The sequence below is a fragment of the Dromaius novaehollandiae genome, chromosome 26 (assembly GCF_036370855.1).
Source record: "Dromaius novaehollandiae isolate bDroNov1 chromosome 26, bDroNov1.hap1, whole genome shotgun sequence".
Taxonomy (NCBI): Eukaryota; Metazoa; Chordata; class Aves; order Casuariiformes; family Dromaiidae; genus Dromaius; species Dromaius novaehollandiae.
The window spans coordinates 5,466,121-5,488,015 of NC_088123.1; the positions used below are offsets into that span (position 1 = coordinate 5,466,121).

General features: G+C 43.9%; 1 protein-coding gene across 3 annotated transcripts in view; it reads right to left on the bottom strand.

Annotated features, from left to right (window-relative positions):
- Window positions 1-4,147: 4,147 nt before the first annotated feature.
- DPYSL2 (dihydropyrimidinase like 2) overlaps window positions 4,148-21,895 on the bottom strand; it is a 57,507-nt gene continuing 39,759 nt past the window's right edge. For all 3 annotated transcript variants that reach the window (XM_026122311.2, XM_064497895.1, XM_026122314.2), the window contains 7 exons: window positions 17,428-17,548; window positions 14,029-14,185; window positions 13,724-13,865; window positions 12,823-12,993; window positions 9,489-9,668; window positions 7,803-7,968; window positions 4,148-7,023 (listed from right to left, as the gene is read on the bottom strand). In XM_026122311.2, coding sequence (XP_025978096.1) covers window positions 6,932-7,023; window positions 7,803-7,968; window positions 9,489-9,668; window positions 12,823-12,993; window positions 13,724-13,865; window positions 14,029-14,185; window positions 17,428-17,548 — 1,029 coding nt within the window. In that variant the 3' untranslated portion in view covers window positions 4,148-6,931. The remainder of the gene's footprint in view (window positions 7,024-7,802; window positions 7,969-9,488; window positions 9,669-12,822; window positions 12,994-13,723; window positions 13,866-14,028; window positions 14,186-17,427; window positions 17,549-21,895) is intronic.

Consider the following 21,895-nt stretch of genomic DNA (forward strand, 5'->3'; position numbering starts at 1 on the left):
TCGCTTCTACACTATAATCCTAATGATCCAAGCACTATTGGTTAAATGTTTTGACTCTTGCACTCATAGCTTACATGGGAAAAATGAGCAAATAAAAACAATTTTTTTAACTGATTAGAATGAAATACTGTTTAAAATACACTTGGGGGAGCAAACATTGGACCTAATTGCAACCAGGTTGCAGCAGGCACAACATATTTGCAAGTGTATGATAATGCAATGTTGCAACTTTTTTTAAAAAAAAACACTACTGCAAAAAGAGAATCTGTGTTTTTTCTATGCCCTTGCATTTACACATGTACCAGCAACAGCCATATCTGTAGCCAAAAATCTGAAAAATGTAGGCTCATTGGAGTCAGATCTTTCTACAGTTTTAGATGGTGGCTAGTACTGTATAATAGCACAGTGTTTCATCAATTCTGGCTCGCCTGACTGTAACTCAGCATGATGACTAGTGAGGGGTCAGCAAGGAGACGGCGCTGCAGCGTTCGCACACAAGCTAGCTGGCTACACTTACAAGTGGTCAGTGTGACTTTGGTTGCAGGTCTGTTGCTCTCCTCACACAGCGGGCCGTGCTGTGTCTCTGCAGCAGGGCGTGGCGGGAGGCGGCATAGAAGAAAGGGTTAAAAGAATAACCCACGCAAGTCCCTAATGGTAAATCCACAGCTGGAGCACCAGGGCGGTCAGTCGGTCACAATTTAGCAGAGTGAGCAGAGGGTAGGCTCCTCTGGCTTGTGTTATCTCGGAGGAAAACAGATAATCTTGTCTAATTGTAGAGCAATCATGTGGCAAAGTTTGCAGTTTTACAAGAAGAAAGGAGACTAGCAGGAGCAATAGCACAGAGGAAAAATGATTCTCTTGAAGCTTTTAGCCAGAAGCTAGCTCTTGGAAAGAGATGGTGGGACAGTTTACTGCTGAACAGAATCACTGTTTTGATTGTTTTCAAGAAATAAAATGTTTTCTTCTCTGCTTTTCTTTTTCTATTCTTTTTCAGGGAAACTATTTCTGCTACTGGTAAAAAGAGCACGGAGCAAAATTCTGCATATTTTCCAGGTTAGAGAGGAAGAGTCAGGGTTTTTTTGTACTTTTATTTTTTACTATTTTCTCAAAGAGAAATGAGTGAGACAAACAAATATAATAAACCAAGCAGTTGTTCACACTTTCCTTCTTATTCCCCTTCCACCAGTAGCTTCTTATGTAGGGAACTGCTCCACAAAGCCAAAAGAGAGAAAATCCTGCTAGCCATTTAGGAAAGCCAGGACAGAAACAGAACCATTTCAGAGGCAAGAAAGCGCTGCCACTTCCTCGGATCTGTCTTTCCTCTGTTTTTGGACATGATGCTTTTGTGAAGAAAAGTCAAAGCCTCCTTAAAAACGATGTTTTTTCCTGCATCTAGATTGATGCTGTGCATGTTCTATGCTTACTACATCCTACGTGGTGCTGCACACAGGGCCCCAAGAGCTGGCAGCTTTGTTTTGTGTCTCACTGCCCTCTGGTGGTGCGAGCTACGCCTCCGTCTTCTGGGTTAAAGGGAGAAAACCAGTTCTGCAGCTATAGCCCATATCAGCATAGAGCAAGCAGCTGAAAGTATTCCATGCTTTAATTATTAGAAAGTCATAAAAATCTTGGGAATTCAAAATAAGTTAATTAATAGGATTTCAGTCCTACATAAGCTATCCAGAGTCATACATAGTACCTTAGGGGCACAAAACCGAGGTGGTTGACAGAAGAACAGCCAGGAGCTATGTGACACCATGTTCCCAGCCCACGGGAATGCACTCACCACGACAATCCACCCTAAAGGTTACCCAACAGTTCCTGGAGTGTTTTTGCCAAAGAAGAGCCTTGGGGACCTGTGCAATCACTCTCAAATTACTGTGGTGGGAGGTACTGACCTCTAGAAACTCTGCTTTTAGCCTTCTGGGAATGCGAAATGGTGCAATTTAAATGTGTCTGCTGCAAAGTTGCTTGGGTTGGACAGTAGCACATATATGTGTTTTTATGTAGAATACAGGTATAAATGAGCCCTAGGTCACAGCAGTTTTGGTTTTGAAAATCTTGCCTTTGGTCTTAACACATAATGAAGCAGGACAGCAAAGGACTAGGGACAACTGTTGCTCCCAACCATCCTCCCACCATGTGACAAATGAAGCCACAGCATTTTCAGGGGTGCTTACCTGCCTCTCCTCCTCACCAGCTGCCAGCTAGTGTTCCAGGTCATTGAGTCAAATTTGTCTTCTCCTCTTTCTTCTGTTTTTAGCCACTAATTCTGTACCAATTCTGAGCTCAAATTAGATCTATATTGGGTCTTATATACACACAGACCAGTCAATGGGAAAGCCTGCAGAAAACCACATCAGCACATACCTAGTAAGCCATGAGCTGGATCTCAGTGGTGCCAGCATAAAGGGTTAGCTGGATTATTGGGTTGACAAAATATGACTATTCCTATGCTCTTCTGTAGCAGCAAACCAGCACTGCCCACTGACCTGAATATCCTTCCGAGATTTCTCACTGGTATGGTTCCTCAGTACATGTTAGGTTTAGATCTGGTTGTTCATTACTTCTTCCTGACCTCAAAAACTTCTGTATCTTCAGTAGATTTTTTTTAAGTTTTGTTGTTGCTGTTCTTGCACTCTCTAAGGCCTGCTCCAGCATGGACTAGGTTCATAGGGTCCCTGGAATGGATTCCCTGGGGAAAAGGTTTCTTTCTTCCAATTTAGTGGCTGGAGGAAGAAATAATGATAGAATAACAACAAATGGAAGGTCTGCAGATATGCATTAACTAATTATCAGTGCTTTAGGCTGAGTGTATCTTTCACTGTGACATTATCATAGGGACAACCTAATATACCTTATACACAGCTACCCACCACTCCTGCTCTGTGACAGTTGATTGTGTACATGCTAATATCTAATCTAAGCCTCCAGCAGCCAGATAACTGCATGTCTTTGGTGACAGAGCCAGGATCCACAGCCTAACCAAAAGTCTTCTGTCAGTGTATGACAGTTGCCTCATGTTTCTCATTAAATACCAGTCAAAGGCTGACCCACCTGCTGGCCAGCTGATAGGTGACCACTGATTTGGCAAAATTGGGCAAAATGGTGACTCCATTAGTGTTGATAGTCTAAACTTTGAGCTCAGCCTGTCTTGGTTATTCCATTGCACTCCATGAACATAGTTACTGCACTATTACACTAAACATGCTATTTTCTAGTGAAGACTTAACTCACAGCCCATCTTCTCAGTGAAAAATTGAAAAGCTGCTGTCCCTTTTCAAACAGATAAAAGAGAAACCCTGATCAAACTTCCCACTGGATTGGGGCACCAGGTTTAAAGCTGTGTGGAGAAAGCTGTGTACACAAAGGATTTAAACATTTGGTTTTGTTCACATTAGGAAGAAGAGCTAAATATCGCTGCAAAGTCCGTTGCAGAATCCAGCTGTGCTCAGCTTTGGGGGACAGCCACAAAGGGGGGAGTGTCCTTGCAGATGCATGGATGCAGCAACCAAAGGCCTGAGGGGCTGACAGCCTTGGCTGGTTCGGAGACCTTGCAGTGATCCAGTGTGATCTCAATCACAGCATCACTTCTACGCAGGAAAACCCAACCACTTCCACTGAAAATGTCACTGGAACGTGTCCAGCCAGCTCTAACACTCCCCATTCAGTTATCTGATTGTGGTTTCTATTTAAGGCCATACTTTCTCTCCCCTCCCCTATCTCTGTTATGAAGGTCCAAGTAGAAACACATCGGAGAGCCGAGGATGATGCCAATAATTTCAGCTTCTTTTGCTTGCCTTTCATCAGTGATCCCTACATAACCATGTAATGTGGAGCCAGGAGTCTTTGGACAAATGTCTCTTCTTTGCCCAATACTGCCTTAAACAGACAACTGCCCTGAGGAGGCATGGTCTCCCTTTTCTCCAACGGAAATCACACTGCAGACCATCAATCGCTCTTTACTATCACTAGAACTGTGAGGCCTTACCTTCAGCTCTGCTACCGTATATCTGACACGTACGTGTGATTATCAGCAGTCTACATTAGCACTGATTTCAGAGCCAGTCAATTTTTATCTGCTGAAGGCACCAGCCAAGGTACGCAGTTACACAGAACACGTATTCCCTTGAGACACAGATGCACCTAGTGAAACAACAACATTTTGTCTTTATTAGGAGTTCCCATGGTAATATAACACAGAGTTCTTAAGGAATAAAACACAAGACTTGTTTTTTTTTCTTTTTTTTTTTTTTTGCCATTGAGACAATGGTCAAATATCAGTACTTCTTTTTGTCTACACACATGATCAGCTTTAGCACTTACAGCTCCTCCACTCATGGTTCACAATCACAAATCCAAGGGTTAAATCCAGCTAGTATTAAATCCTACTTTTTTTTTTATTTATTTTTAGAGCTTCAAGTCACTGCGGTTAATTAATTAAGTCATTGACTTTTTTTTTCTTTAAGCATTTACATATGACATTCATTAAACAGACACAAAGCGGACGAGCTCTCACAGGAAAAAACATGCTTACATAGCCTGCAAAAATCTTTTTTTGTGATTTTTTTTCCTTTTGAAGAACAAATTAAAATTAAAAAGTCATCATGAGTCAGTGAAGGAAAAAAAAGGAAGACTTAAGTGAATACTGAAGAGCCGCGAGTGTTTCGTAGAATTGAAACGGATTTGCATTTCTTTTTTTTTCTCCCCAACTCGTTCAAATTGATTTCAAAGTACAGGTGAAAAAAATGAAAATAGCTGCAATATATATTACGTTTACGGATTACTTAACAAACAAAGTGCAAACTCTTTTATGCGAAACTAAAAGACCCAAAAGTTAAACCAAAATGCAGGGACAGATGAGTATGGTGATGTTTTTTCTTAACTTTTACGTTCAAAGGGGCCTAAAGGAATTAGGGGCTGATGTTGGGAGGGTTTGGGTACCTACATAGCTTCCAGATCTTTTGAAAATCCCAGCACTTACACTTCATAACAACAAATTTGGTATTTGTTTCTTAAAAGCCTTCATATATCTAGTTTTTCCTTAAAAGAACCTGTAAACACCATTTAAAAAAATACTCACAAATATGGAAAAACAAGGTCAACGTACATGGCAAAATACATAGAGAAGAGAAAGCAGAAGAGGCAGGTAAGTGCCAGGGTGTACAGACACTGGGGGTAATGCTGTGTTAATTGCGGGTAGAAAAGCTCTCTGTGCTAAGAGACAGTCCAAGGCCTTGGGACCATCAAGCCCTCCAGCTAAGCTTAAGTGGGAATCCAACAGTGCAGATTTATTCTCCATGTCCTGAAACATGAACCTCCAATGCTAGGGATAAAAGACCTTCAATCCTAGAAGAGATTTAAATGCCCAGATCCTGCTGACTGCCACAGAAGCCCAATCTCCAAATCTCCCCCAGGACTGCTCAAGGCCTCTGGTTTCTCCGATCGGGGGCAGTAAGCATCTGAGGAAGGGCAGGGAACAGGCCTTCTCAGGACTATTTGCACAAAGGCAGATTCCTGAAGGAACAAGTGACTGTAGAAGAAATTTGCACTGTGTGTGGGAGATTCTCAGCTGCTGTTGACCCATCGAGCTGCTCTGAGACTCCCAGTTACAACAGCTGGGCATCTGGTCTCTAACTAGAATCGCTGCAGATGCTCATACATGCACTCAACTGACCAGCCTTTAGATGAGAGCTAAAGATAAGCTCTCACAAGGTTTTAAATTAACTGCTCATTGATGGCCAGAAAGGAGAACGTGGCTGCTACAGAAAATTTTCAGACAATTTGTTATTCATTGCCTATGGCCCCCTGCTTATCGATTTCCACCTCCAGGAATGAAAGACAAACTAATTGCTAAAAGCTTCTCAAGAGACTCTGTCCCAGCTTCTCAGCTGGTATCCAGCACCTTTTTTGCACCAGCTCAAGGCCTAGTATATTGAAGTGAAGATCATAGCTTATGAACCTGCTCCGTGACCTCCTACCGAAGCTACGTGGGAAGCACTGGCGGGAATGATGCAACCTAGGAACACCTGAAGAACCAGGGCAGCAGTGGCAGTGACACTGGCAGGAGTCTGTAATTCGAATGAGGCTCGGGAAGGACTGGGAAGAACAGGGAAATCCCCAGTTCTGAGATAAGGCTTCATAAACACAATGATACAAAAATATTAAACACACACACACAAATATTAAAAAGAAAAAAAAAAAGTTTCCTCAAGGACCTAGTTTGCAGCAAAATCCAGAGGGAAAAAAAATGAAAAAACAAACAAACAGAACAAAACCCCCCCTCAACGATTCTAGCTCACCCGTCGACGGGGTGCGATGCGCTTTGTCAATTCCTAGTGCTGGGTCCTGTTCTCTCTCTCGGCAGCAGACAGCTATTCAGTGACCTCCACAGCAGTGGCAAGGAATGGTTACAGACAGGCCTGGATTTGTGTCCCTCCATGCTCTCCTAGCTATTCCACTGGAACACAGAACCCTACAGAATATCCAGTTTAAAACCCTTGAACTACTCTTCTGCTTGACATTGAAAAACAAAAAAAAGCTAATTTTTACATTTATTATTTATTCCTTTTTTGTGTGTGTCGTAAAGGCAGCTCATGGGAAATTCACTTTATCCTTCCTTTATTAAAAGAAAGATGCTTAATGGGACAGAGGCCACATCTCTCAAACATCCTCTTTACATTTACTTTTCTGTGTCAGAGGTGTCAAAAACAGGGTTTATTTCCTTAAATGTGTAGAGGCTGAGGGGGAAGTGAGAGGGGTCAATGAAGATGAGGAGGGAATCTGAGGGGACTGAAAGTGGCGCCTTACTTCAGCCCCCCCCCCACTGGTTGCCCGCAGTAACTGTCACAGGCTCTAAAAGAATCAAAAAGGGTCTCCAGGTGCCCCCGTCCCCTCCCCTGGTCCGCTAGGCGGGCACAGAAGGGGTCGGTCCTTAGCCCAAGCTGGTGATGTTGGCGCGTCCGCCAGGCGGTGCCACAATGCGCTGGGTCGTGCGACGTGGGATGTTGTCATCGATCTGTGCACCTGGGGGAGACAGAAGCTAGGTCAGGTCCCCCACGCAAGGAAGAGCTGGAGATAAGCGAGTTACATGACAGCCTCCCGCGGGCTGAACTTGGCCAAGGGGATCAGGAGAACACGGCTGCACTGAAACCCAACAAGTCCTCTTAGACTGGGCTCCAATGAAGTGCACTAGAAGCATCATCTTTGGAGGAAAAGCCCTTATTGGCTGCCATTCTACTGAAATCTGTCCTTTATTATCTATCCCTCCATCCAACAACTAAGCCACCCAACCCTATACATTTTAGAGTTGGCTAAGTGATTTCATGTTAGTGGGCTTTTAATTCTTTTTTATATTTTTCATCACGCACTTTCAGCTTTTTCATTTTGCAGAAAAAAACACTTGGTCCTACTCTGTTACAGATGCTTGTATCGGCAGTAACTGCTGATCCTCTCCAAACTGTTCCACATCTTATTGCACTGAAATGGTGCAATCAGAACTCATATCTGTTGCATGAGATATCCACAGCTGGTCTCAGCAGGCAAAGCTCCACTGAACTTGTTGGAAACTGTTTTGTTCAGATACCCTGCCAAGGACCAAGCCCAGGACGCAGTGGGGTATTCAGTATTTGTGGCATGGCACAAAAATAAACAGGACTTTGTCATAGCTCTTATACTGTTCTGCTTCCTTTTTAAAGGGATAATCTCCAAGCTAAAAACATCCTGCAGCTTTTCTCATCTCATTCCAATTTCAAGAGAATTCATGGAGTAAGTAATAAATAATTTAGCCCTATAATAGTATGTACCAGACAAGCTAAATCCAGATTGGTGCAGGTTCCTCACAGGTGGGGCCTGCTGTTTGGCAGGAGACGTCTTAGCCGAAGACGCTGGTGTGACGGTCTTGGGTGTCACTGAGACTTCGCAGACAGGCCCATCGTAGAGGCCTCGTGGCACACCCCGCAGCTCAGCCAGCTGAAAAACACAGAAGCAGGGAGACTTCAGGGTCAAAGTAGTCTTCAAAACAGACCTAAACAGATGCTTTTGCTGGTGAGATGTTGCTACGCCAAAGAAACACATTTCAAGATTTGTCTTTAGGACCAGGACGATCTTAAAGATTCATCTTTAGGATCAGGATTTGAAGGCATATAAAATCTCCTCCATGCTGATACTTGGGTGGTAGCTGATCTTTTAAGCAGTATGGCTAAAATGAAACACGTTCTGGACCATTCTGGATCCAGCTAGCTGTTAGCTGGTGTTAGAAGCCTAGATAAGACAGCACATGCTTCTCCTGCATCACAAGTTCTTTCTTTCAATGATCTCAAAGTACCTGTTGTTACATTAAAGACTTGTGACAACTGACAACTCTCTAATGAAACTTATTACTTATGACCAAAAAGCACAACAATGCTGACACAGAGCCAGGGCTGCATAAACAAGAATCAGACTAGCTTTATATCACCAACTTCTGAGCTTTAGATTGGGTTAAATGCAATTATTCCAGCTGAGATACTGCTCAGTTGGATTTATAGGTCAAACACATTTCTGTGGGAGATCAGAACACAGTGGAAACCATGGCTCTATTCTCTGAAGTACTAAATTTTTTGATTTCATAATTTTTATAATTTGTAATTTCTCCACATGAACAATTGAGGAAAAGAACATTTGTAAGGAATGTGCAGACTACCTATGACCAGCAGAACTAAAGCAGCTCCACATTGGTCCAGCAGAGGGTAGTATTTCAGACAGCTCAACATTTTCTTTCTTCTCAGAGATCTGATGACTTCATTTGGAAATGAACTTTTTAAATCCTTGGCAACTAAAAATCACTGAGAGTTCAGCATCATCTTTTGTGTCAGTTTTCACCAACTAAAGGTATATCAGAAGGCAGTTCCTGCTTTGAATGGGTGTATTTTACAAAAACACATTTCCAAGAATTTTAGCTTCTTAAAAATAGAAACATTCACACTTTTAAACCATCAGTAGGTTGTGCCTGTGACTCACTAGTCACCAGACAAGAGCATCTGATTGCATATGCATAAGACAGAAGGGAAAGCAGCATGACGCATCTTTAACAATAAATTAGAATTCTAAATTGTTGCTGAAATGTTCAATATATAAATGGTATTACTAAGTTCACTTGATACTCCTGTGATAGGAGAACCCTGCAGGGTTATTTGCAGATTGACTCATGTCCAAACTGGACAGTTCTCCCTAGACACACACAGTGTCAAGGTGACTCTGAGACAGAGAAGAATTAAAGAGCAGAAATTAAATTTGCAGCAAAAAACAAGTTCAGGCCAAGCATATCCCTGTAATGACTTCAGTGAAAAGCAAAAATAAATGAGGAATGAGATAAATATGGCTCTTATCCAGGGAACATTTTCTGTTACAGAAGTGTGTTTGGCAAGCCAGGGGATAGCATCTGTTTTCCACCCACTTTAACTCAGGAGTTCCACTGAGAGAATAAATGTGCATCTATCATCCATACTCACCCTGCTCCTTGCTTTGATGCGCTTGTAAACAAAGTCAGGAAACGGTTTCCTGGGGATATACCGTCCAGAGCCCTCAGTTACATGGAGATTCCCGTCCTCCAGCACTATCTTCCCCTGGCTGATAACCACCAGGGGAGACCCACGGCACTCCATGCCTTCAAAGATATTGTACTCCACAGACTAGGACAAACAAAAAGATAGTGTGAAGCAAACATGTTCATCCCCAAAAACTTGCTGTGCTTTAATTAGCAATCACCAGTCATGCTAATTCCCCAAGTTTTGAGGCTAGACCGAAGCAAACCCAACAGCATTTGTCTGAATTGTACATACTGTGGTGTAATAGTGAGACTTGTCTTTATTATCAATTAAATTTACTGGGGACTCACTCATGCAGAATTCCTATTGAGAGAAGATTCATAAAGAGGAAATACCATTCCAAATGAGAATACCTCAAAGCCTAGCTGTTTAAATGGATTTAGGCACCTAGCTCCTATGTACTGTAATGGATTTAGGAGCCAAATCACGTTTACTCTGAGCTTCAAATTAAAAATAGTGATAATTATTAAAAACCGTATTTCATACCAGTATTTTGGTTAATGGTTCAGGGACCAGGACAATCTTGTTTTACCCTAATGGGATTGCTCATCCTCAATTAATAGGATTTGAAACATTACACCATGGAAAAAAGTGAAGTTTTAAAAGAACCATTAGTAAATGTCACACCCAGGAAGCATTGTGGCACAAGATGCACTACAACCATGTTATTTGGGGACTGAATCCAGGCCTTTTTTACTGAGCTCATGATGGAGTTTGATCTTGAAGTGTGCTGTAAGTATGGTAAGCTTGACTGCAGATTTACGACTAGTTGGAAAGGAAGTTAAACTGAGAGCAAACAGGGTCCAGGATGAAAAAAGTTGTGGCAAAGGGGAGGCTTGGTTAGAAGCTCATGAACTAGCCTGGTTCCAAGAAAAACATAATCTCCCTCTCTAGCTCCTAATATTTCCTTGCCAGACAGTGGCAAGAGCAATGTGAGTTCTTGGAAAACGGCCATATGTTGCTCTAGCATTTAAAAATGTAACAATCATCTGATGCCACATAATCACTACATCTCATTGTGTCGCAGCAATCACTCAGTTTTATATTTGACCAAGCTAGAATGCCTTGACTTTAAAGACAGCTCCATGTTTTTTGCTCCTAGCAACTTCTCCTCTATCACAAGGCACGTAACGTACACAGCGTGAGACACAAAAAATATGCCAGCAGGTGCAATGCCAGGTATTACAGGTGATGTAATGAAAGAGGGGAAGAGGATTAGAGCTAGACTTTATACAAAGAAGTCACATTGCCCTCTGGTTTATCTGTGGAGCACCCAGAACAGAAACATACTCCATCCATCCTCTTCCCTCCATCCACTTCGTTATTATAAGCCTTTCTGGAAGGATTTGGTGGCAGGAATTGTCTCTGTACTTTCAGTTTGCACATGGGAGGCCCCTGATCTCCAATGAGCGTTTGTGGGTGCTTCCGATATTGTAACAAAAGGGCTGCTATTTCTTGGACAGTTCTTCAAGTTCCAAACTATCCACCTGAAAAGAGAGCACTGACTCTCCATCCTCTATAGCCTTGGCACCATGTTTGATCTTAAAGATGCAGCCTTCAGCGATCGTTGATCATGGAGTGCTGAGACCGCCAACATAATGCAAGACTTTCGGCGGGAATTTACAGTCCTTAGTCTATAAAGCATTTCTGAATGCTTGTTCCAAGGTAGATCTGGTTCTCCTTCAAGCTCCTCCAGACCTACAGCAAAATCTGGTGATGGTATGGACTCAGTCATGACTCTACTGCAGCATATCCACAAAAGATAAGGTCTTTGAATTTTTTGTTAGGAAATTTAAAGAGTCTAATTCATTTCCCAAAGACAACAGTCATTAAATGGCAATGACTTTCAGATATTCAAGCCAGGAAGCTACTTCCAGCCCTTTCAGCTAACCACAAACCGAGAATCAGACCACTAAATTTGGCACCTAATAGCAGCATCTCCCTGGAAGCCCAAGCAAGCCAGGCACCTCCTGATTGGAGGTGTGATGAGTCTGGAAGCACCTCTAAAGTGATTAAGGTGACTAGACTTCTGAATCTGGGTGCCTTTGTTAGGAGTCTAAGCACAGGCATGATGAATCCAGGCCATCTGTGACCAATTCTGACAGAGTTAAGTCACAGGGAAGTGAACCAAACCTTTTAAAAAAAGTTTCTTTGTGAATGTGCCCAGAGATCCAAGCGTGGAAGAAAATTTTGCTCCTTTAGCTCCACAGTGAATGAAACCATTCATGGAAAAAGACAGCAAGGGTTTTTTTCCAGGGAAACATTCCATAGGTTCATCGCCAGCAGTGAAACAAGTTGTCAACAAATGCAAACAGTGGTCGCTTTCTCTGAGACAGTGCTAGAAGGTCACAGGGGGACTCCAACCAGTCCTTTGCACTGGGACCATTCTGCAGTTTCCTACAGGGTGGGACAACTTTTTCACTGCAGGAGCCAGGTGTAAGATCTGGGACACCGCTGTGTGCCACAAGCAAACAGTGCCATCACAAAGCCACAAAAGAAATGGTAGTTTGGAAGCTGCCTTGTGTCTCTCTGCACCAACTAGCATGGAGATGATTATCAGTAAAATGACGTATAAATATGACTCCACACACATGCCTCTATAGATTCACTCAGCTCATGGTACTTGAAATCGGTATTTTGCTAATCCTCTCCTCCTCACGGATATCCACCAACTTTGGATGTGCACAACTAACCCTGCCTCTCAGCAGAGAGGAGACTAGTAAAGCCTGAGCACAGCTGGAGGCCTGTTACAATCGCAGGGCCAGATCAGTATGTGGTGTAAATCCCCTCAGCCTCATTGATCTGAATGAAAGCTCCAGCTAAGGTGTCCCTGAGCTGACATGCTTCACCAACCGCAACTAGAAAAGGCCCATTTCACATTCCCACCACAAGTGAGCCAGGTGATAAATGGCATATTGTGGTAACAGGCCTGTTGGTATTTTAAGAGATTTAAAGAGCTTTCTGTGTGCTCAGATCCGTGTGCAACACTCAGATACAGCAGACCGTCCCTTTGCTCTGAGGGGAATCTCAGGGTACGCATTCAGGTTTGGACTCAGCGGTTTTTCCTTCTGTTCATACAACTGAGCTGTACTGGATGTAAAACCAGAGAGCGCTTGGGGCATGGAGGAAACAAACTCCTGAGCTGTCAAGAGCTACAGTTCTCAGCAGCACAATCTGGCATTGAGGGAAGAGAGGAGGAGATAAGCAGCAGAGCTCACACCACAGAAATTATCCTTACTATGTTATGAGTCTTGGCAGAGATTGTCTTGACACTGTCAGGATCCCAGATAACCAGATCAGCATCAGAGCCCACTGCAATACGGCCCTTCCTTGGGTAAAGGTTGAAGATTTTAGCTGCATTTGTGCTGGTCACAGCCACAAACTGGTTCTCATCCATCTTGCCAGTCACCTGGGGAAAGACAAAAAGAGTCACTGCAATAGCCAGGTGGGGACTATGCTGAAAAGCAAGTGGCTGACAGCACATCCATCAAAAACTGATTGTCGGTGATCTCTATAGGGGCAAGAACCTCCAGCAAAGGGGCCATAACAAGCAGAGGGGAGATCACAACACACACTGGCAGGTTTTCCAGCTCTCAATGTCTGCTTACAGCCTAAGGCACAGAAAAGAAAGGAACTTGTCTTGCTCACCCTCTCAACTCTGGTACAGAAGGTACACAAGACACAGAACCCAAGACACCTTTCATTACACTATCCACTTGGCCACACAGCCCTACTACCTTGCAAACCTTGACGAAAGAATGCAAAAACTGTTGTTTGATCAGTGCGTCAGCAGCATTTTACAGGTGAAAAAAGAGATAATGGAACACACATGAACAGAGTTTCAACTGCTCCTTGTAGACTGGCACTTTTAGGTCAGAAATTAGCCGTGACAAAAGAAGAAAAGATTCAGACCCGTCATTCAATGCTCTCCACTCAATTGCTATTCTGTTACTAGCATAGAGGTACAAAAAAGTCACTAGACAGGAAGAGTTACCAAATGCTACGTAGGCTGGATTTTCCAGACTGCAGAATCATGGGTGGAATGGTGGCAGAATTTAAAGCAGCCCCAAGGCTGTTATACAGAGCAAAGGCTTCTGCTCCAGCCACAGTACAATCAGTCAGCGACCCGCGTGACATACCACAGCCTTATCCCAGATGATGGACATCCTCTCTTCAGTCCCATTGGTTCCTTCAGGAATCAGGGTAAAGTTGTCCTTTCCGACAGCTTTCTGAGCAGTGTTGAAGGTGCAGTGGGCACTGCCAGTAACTTGAAGGTCCCCACTTAAAAAAGACAGTGATAGGTATTTACAATGTTTTATCATCAGAGGTTTACCACTCAAGGTAAAACAGCCTTTTGCTAGCTGGCAGCAACAGCTATTATTTCTATTGCCCACTGGTCTCATGACAAAGCATGTGCTCTATGAACACACAGAGCTCTACTCACCAGGACAGCAGCGAGTTGAGAAAATCAGGAGTGGTCGGGTCAGGACTCAGTGGTGGGGAAGTGACAAAAGCTGCTGCCTTAGCCCAATTCTTACTCCAGTAATGAGATCCATCAGTACCCAGGCTGGCTGTGATGGGCTCTCCATATACCACTGTGCCTACAGGACAGGAATACAGGCAAACCTGCTGTGAGTGCCAAGCAACATGCATCTCCAGCTTGGCTTCCAAGTACAAAGCATCTTTCTGAAAAAGGATGAAGTTTTTCCTTGAGTAACTTAGGCCAGCACTGCACAGCACAGTGCTGAAATCCCTGCAGGGCTTCTTGGGGCTTCTTCTTAAGTATGTGATTGCAGACACAACACTGGATTAAATTCACTGGCGTAAGTAACAAAATGATCAGATATCATTAAACTCCTGGCCCATTCAGTGCTCCTCTGAAACTGTGTTACATTACTAACGGCTTATGTTTTCACAAGCAAGCTCTTAATTGTATATGCCTATCTTGAGATCTCTAAAGAAATATAAGCATTTTCCAAAAATCAGTCCCCCAGAATAAATATCCAAACCTCTAAATACCTGAGTTAATAGTAAAGATACCGTTATTGATAAGAGTTTAGAGCAGCAAAATGCGCACAACGCCTTCAGACAATTGCTGAGGTCAGCATTGATTAATTGTGCTTGAAAGGGTTACAGCAAAGATTCATTGTATTCCCAGCCAGGAACCTTACAGAAGAGGCCAAGGGGAATTTTAAGAGAGTGAGGAAATCCAGTCTGGCTCCATCAGAAGGGATATTAAAGAAAAAGAAGGAAGAAGAAGAACAGCACCTGAAATATTTTTATAAGTGTGTATGTATTATAGCTCTAACAAGGCTGGCCTTAATGGAATAGGCAATGTAAAGAGACCTGCTAAGAGAGAACTTGCGTCAGGAAGGTTACTGCCTAAAGAGAAAGTACACCACTGAGGGGAAGTATCAGTGTTTCTGGTTCACAAATGTGGCTCGGGAAAACTGAGCGATTCCCCCAAGGGTACATGGCAAATCTGTGGCAGAACCAGGAAATGAAATTAGACCTTCTGACTCACTGTCCAGTGCACTAACCAGCAGTGCATCCTTCCTCTTTATTAGCATTTTTGGAACCACATGAAGGAACAGACGATCTTTAAGGCCATGATACTTTGCATGCTGGAATGCACCAACAACATCTGCACACCAAGCAGATGCACGATGCTACAACTTCAAAAGCTGTGGAAGCTGGTAGCCCCACAGATCTGCTCACCAAATGAAACCTTCGCGAAATCTCTGCAAAGTGCCTGTCCACCTGGCTTCTGAGCCCAGACCCTTCTCATGTTTGTATGCCTGCAAAAGATGTGGGTGGTTAAAATACTAATACTAAATACTTGAATTTAAAAAGACTGGCAAGGGCCATGCCAGAATTGGCCAGCAGGCCTTATATACTTCACCATACAGAACACAAAAATAGGATCTTTTGCCAGTTTGTTCAAACTGCTGATAAGCCTACAGCCTCTCAAGCTAGCTGGGAAAGAGTGGATTAGCCGAGGCAGAACGATACACTAACCGACTCCATGCTGCTTGCAGGGCCACACTGAAAGAGGAGGTATAGGAACAGCCTTTATCAGAGGGGAGCCAGCAGCAGAGGAAGAGCCCGTCTGACATCACTTGCCACAAATGGGGTTATGAAATCAGAACAAGGCAAAACACACACTGGCTATTAATGGGAGGCCTGTTGCGGGCTGATACATTGGGAGGATTGTTCTGCAGGGAGTGATGTTTTGAGCTCCCAGATCTGCCAACGACAGAGTCTGCGGGGAATCTCCTCCATACAAATGCCACTGGGAACATCTGGCTTTAAATAACGTTCGTTCTTTTCCATTTAGCAAAGCAGTTCTGTTTTGTTTCTTGCCTTGGGTAGATACGTTTCCTCTGTTCCCTGGGAGGGCAAGGGTAGTGTGTGTGGCCCTCTTAGGTTACTCAACTGGGTAACTAAACAGCATTTAAATTGAATTATTTAAATAAAGGAAGAGAGAATGGTGTGCCACTTATACCCCAAATTCTCCTTATAAGGAAAAAACGCAATCTGATTGAAAACTGTAGCAAACTAGCAAACTGCTAGTTCACTAAGGAAGCTAAGTAAAGTGAGTTTTGTGGATCATTCATCTGGGACAACCCTGCACCTTTCATGGGCAGGCCAACATCCACCCAAGTCAGGTTGTGTTTTATGGCTTTCGCAATGCAAGTGCATGGTCCCTCATCTGCAAGCCCCCTGCCACTTGTCAGCCAGTGGTCGCAGGGGACAGTGAGCACAGGAAGGAGGTATTTTTGTTGATGTTGCACCTCTGTAGTGCATCTGTCCCCACTCCTTTGTCTAGAAAAAGGGAAGGATGCTTCCCTGGCTTATAGGATTGAGTTGCACAGACACATCAAGTTGGTTTTTTGGGGTGCTGCAACATGTAGCCACTTTGCCACATGACCACATCTTCTCACTTCAGCATGATCTCTCTGATATCCATGAGGCCCACTAATGGAGCTAGGAGCAGAAGGTTTATCCCAAGCAGCTTGAGCTGCTTTCCATGCTATGACCAGAAAGAGATGCCTTGGAAATCAGTCCTCCTTACCAACTCTGAACTCATTTAACAGGAATCATGGGATCAAAATACTTGTAAGCCAATACACAAATACAAATCTGTTTGCTGCAGTAGGAAATTATCTCTTCTAGCACCAAACACCCAGATGGAAAGTGATGTCATTTGTATATCTATTCAGGCTTATTTAGACTGCATAAAATTAAATCCAACCCTGAGCAAAGGAGGGGGAAAATTATCCCTCCTGCTTACTCACCCACACAGAGCCGCTTTAAATAGAAATTAAGGGTTTAGTCACAGAATTAAAGGGGGGAGACAGGCACTCACTGTGCTTTGTACCCCTTGTTGCTTGGGGGCAAGACACTGAGGTCAGGACTTGGAAGAAACTACTGCATCATTCACAGTAGTGCAGCTCCTCTCACTTAGAGAGAGGAGACATAGGGCAGCAGTGTCCAAGGCAGGACTGAGTCCTGCTACCTGCAGCTTTCTCAGGCAGAGCTATCAGAAGCAACTGATAACATACAGAGATAACATACAGGCGCGTGGCTCAGTGTGATAGGTTGAGCGTGAAGACAGAGCCTCTAGGCTGAAAAGGAGGAATGGCTCCTGGCACAGATAACGACCAGTGAACACTTTGTCCGTGGGAGACAAGACAGAAGAGGTTGCTTGGGACCTTTTAAAAAGTTCCTGGACAACAGCACTGCAAAACAGAAACCTCTCCTGTAGGAATCAGGCTTATGTTGGCAAACAGTTGAACTGCATGAGCTAATAGGCTGCTTTCATCCAAGGGTAACAACTTACCCTTTTTCCTGGCTTGAGCAATGACATCAGCGGCACTTTTGCTCATCACCTTGGTGATATAGAGGGGGCAGTTGGTTTGGTTGGCGATGGTTATTGCCCGGTTCACAGCTTCTGCCTCCACCTGAAAAACAAAGTCAGCAGCAAGTTTGTAATATCCCTGTATGTTAGCATATCCCGTTCACCTTCAGATGGTCAGGCCCTCTGCTTTCAGGGGAAAACAGGGCATGCAAAACTGAGATGGGAGACTTTGTGCCGCTCCGATTCTGAGCCAGAAAAGGGTACAGTATAATCAGGATAATTAAAATTACATCAGGCTATAGTCCTCTCTCATTACTACCTTTCCTCCCAGGCCGCTTCAGAGTTTTTTTACAGGAGCCTAAGTCCTAAAATAACACTCCAGGTGCTCAAGGTCAGTATGATTAAGCCCCTTCTTTAACCTAGTCAAAAATAAGCAACTAAATGTTGACTCAGCAAAACTATTCATGTTCCAGCCCACGTGGAAGAGAGCTGCTGTAGCCACATATTCTGGTAAGCCACGTTTGCAAACAAGCCTTCTAAATTGTACCCTCCACTACAATATCTGGCCTGGGATCTGACAGAGTGTGAACCACCCCATAAATCATCTTTTTCTTGCACGTGTAGAGAGATATCCTCAGCAAGACTGAGAGGCTTCTTTATAAATACAGTTTTAGAAGAAATGTAATCACTGCACTGGATTTTTATAGATCACACATCCTAATCAAATCAGTCCAGATGACAAATTTAACAACAGAGCAATGCTTATTGTGTCTAGTACTATGGAGAACTGAGCCTGCAATAACATAAGACATTTTCCAAGTGAACAACAGAGGAAACTGGAACACAGAGCAATCAATCAGCTGGCTGAGTCCTGAAAGCAAGAGACTACCAGCACCTCCCATGGACTCCAGTGGGACTGGAACATGCTCAGTACTTCTGAAAATTTGCTCTGCAGTGACTTATCTGAGGCCAAGCACAGTAAGCCATCATCAGTGCCAGCATCAGAATGCACTGACTGCTTGTTCCTATCCCTGTGCTCGATTCACCAAAAGAAGAACCTAAAATCAAGGACCCAAGAGCTTAGAAAACTAACTGTGCATTTAAAACACTGACGCCCTCTGTGCCCAGGACAGCTCTGCCCACACCAACAAAGCCGCCACCTGTTATACTGCTCTAACCGTTTGCAGCTGTACTGCTCAAGAAAAACAACACAAAAACAGCTGGGTGTCTTTTTGGGGGAAAAAAAAAAAAAAAAAGCAGCCCCCGCCCCAACCTAGTAGGTTGGTTTCTAGCACGGAAAGGGTTAAAGTCCTAGCCTGCCACCACCCCAGGGCTTGTGACTAACCCTCCCCGGGCAGTGGTGAGGTACAGCGCCCGACAGCCTAAAAGGGGACTTTCATGGCTGGGCTGCTCCACCCGCATGGAAACAGCTGCAATGAAGGGTGTTGATTCCACGAGGTTTCGCTGGAGTACGCCGCAGCCAGCAGCGCTTGCAGGGAAGAGGGAAGCTGAAAGGAAGAGCCAAGAAAAGTATAATTGTCCCTTCTGAGAAACAAGGAGAAAACTTAAGACTGACCGACATTTCCAGGCAATGGTATTCGTTCACAAACTGCCCGTTTAAAGTGGGCCTGCGCATAGTTCTGTCCATGCAGCACTTGGAAGTCACATTTCCATACTGTGCCTTAGTTTCCCCATCTTTAAACAGGGATAAAACAGTATCTCTAGGCTTTATACTGAAAGGTACTAAGCAACTACTAAGCAGGAGGAGAAAATTTTCTGTACGGAAGAGAACAAGGTTGTTGAATTCATGCCTTGTGCCCAGATGCTATGGTGACAGGCACATAACAATAACCCAACAACTAGTCCAAGGGGAATGTTTGCAATTACCAGAATGCATTAGAAGCCCTAGCACAGCAGTTCTCTTGGAAAAAAAGACAGACATTTCCTGGAGCACTTGGACTGCTTGTGCTTTCAGCGTTTTTGTGGTTAAAATAAAAACAAAAATGATGGATCTGAAAAGTCATCACAGAAGGATTTGAGTTATAAGGGGAAGAGTTTTCCAGAAAGTGATGGCTGATGCTGACTTGGGATAGTGGTGTCTTAATTAAGGCTCCCTTTGCTAGCTGGAACAACGTGCTAAATACTGTCACCTTGGCTCAACCCAGGTTACTGAGGTGAGTGCGCTAAAACCATGAGTCAGCAGTGCAACTTAAGCCTTAATTCATGCCATGGGCTCTAGTTGGGAACTCAGATGTGTATGCTTTGAGGAAGACACAAATGCACGCAGCCAGACCCTAAATGTTTCACACTGACAAAAGTGCCACTGAATTCAGTGGGAGTATTGACTCAGTAAATATTTTGGGGTCTTGTTCAACATTGCTCTGACCCAGAGTTCTGCAAAGGCAGTGGGAATAACTCCTGCTGCTTTGCTTTAGATGGAGCTCTGAATAAAGTGAATTTTCAGTAGGATGACAACCACCACAAAGTCATAAAGTAGGACAGACTTTACACACTATAAGGAGCAGTATGAAAAGCCAGTTCTAGTGTTAACAGCACCCCGGAGGGATATCAAGAAATCTCCACTTATGCTGACGTTAACAGTAATTATGGGTCTGCAGCCATCCTCAGGATCTGGCCCTTGTCATCAGCCAGCTTAAAAGGAGTTGTATGGTTTTAAAAACACAAAGTTGCTCCTGTGTTCAGGAAGAGGAGGAGATGGAACCAGATGACATCATTTCCTGCTCTGTTTCCTATGTCTTTAAAGGAGGAGAATTTGGACCAAGTGCTTCCCCTCTGGGCAGACAGCTTAGCTCAGCTGCACTGCGGCTGCTCAGTGACACTGCAGAGAGGCTCTACCGATCCTCATTTGAGGCAGCCACGTGTCCTCAGGCAGCCTTCCTAATTATACTGAGAAAGAATGCACTTCTGCATAGCGCAGGAGACAGATGTAACAAACAAACCAAACCAGGGAACCGTGCAGTCCAGACTTTAAAGCTCATTCCACTAAGGATGGGCTTTGAAGTAGCCAGACAAGACTGGGCTAATATGACAGCCCAATCCTTCAAGGTAAGGAGTGGCCTTTCTTTGAAGTTAAAAGTCTGGGGGTACTCCACAGATGGGCCCCAAAGTGTCATGCCAGCATCTGTTCCTGCTCTCCTCATGCAAGCCAAAAAATATGGAAAGAAATGCAGGAGTGGGTGGAAGGCTCAGTGCAAGTGTTTGCTCACAGCTTCCACGAAGCAGACAAGCCCAGCTCCCGGAGCCAAATGCAAATTCTGTGAGGATTCACATTCTGCCCAGGCCAGGCATTTTCTTTCTTCTGTCTGCAGCAACTGAATGATTTCTATTCCTGCTGAAATGTCTCGGATGCTGTTTGTCTGAACCAGGGGGAGGAAACAGAGAGAGAGCACAAGGGGCATATGTGGATGATCTCACACACCCAGCTTCCAGCAGGACCACATCTGGCAGTCAGCAAAGCCCCACTACCCGGGAGGGAAAAAAAAAAAAAAAAAAAAAAGCCCTGCCTGTACATAATGGATAGCCTTCACAGACCCAGAACACCACGGCAAAATGTCCAGCGTAGAGATCCTGCGAGATCAGAAATGAAGAATGCAATGGAAACCAATCTGAAAGGCCAGTTTTACAGACTTAAAGGAAGTGTGATAAATGTGATTTGGGCACTTCACCCAAGAGAAATCAATGGGCAAGAATGGAGGTTAAGTACACTGAAGTGCTAGCCTAGGATGTGAGGATTAGTTCCCTCTCTGTTACGTACTTTCTGTGCCTCAAGCATATCACTTAGTGCCTTGGTGTAAAAAATCCCCCATCTGTACAATGTTCAGCAAATGATCAAATATTATGGTAATGGAAGTTATGCAAGTGCCTAAGACAGAATGTCAGGACTTGGTCATATATAAAAACTTTTGCTGATTCAAAAGAAGTCTTGATGAAATAAAGGCTGAGAGAGAAGCCCAGAAGATGGGATCTAGAAAAGTCCGCAGCAGAATTCTACCGTACATAAATCCAAATTCTGAAGTCTTTAGTCACGCAAAATTCCCACTGACAGTGATGAGAAATTACAAGAACCTCAAGGTCTAGCTCTATAAAGACCAACATAATCAGAACAGGAAATTCCTCAAGGACTCCTTCTGTAAGTGTTCCAGTGCAGCGGTTAAATCAAGGAATTGGCGATTCAGACAGTCTGTGCTCTTCCCACCGTAGTGTCCACAAGCAGAGGACCTAGGCCAACATTTTCTACATCTCCTAATGTAGAATTCCAGTTCGACCTACCAAAGGGCTGTACTGAAGATGTGCAAAGTACCAACAGCTCTCCATGTCTTGAGTGCTCATCATGGGCTCTGTGGCTCAAATTCATCTTGCCTCACTTTAGCTACCCGAGGTGGGAGCAGAGCCTTTCTAGACTCCCTCCAACAGTCAACAGAAAGGGAGA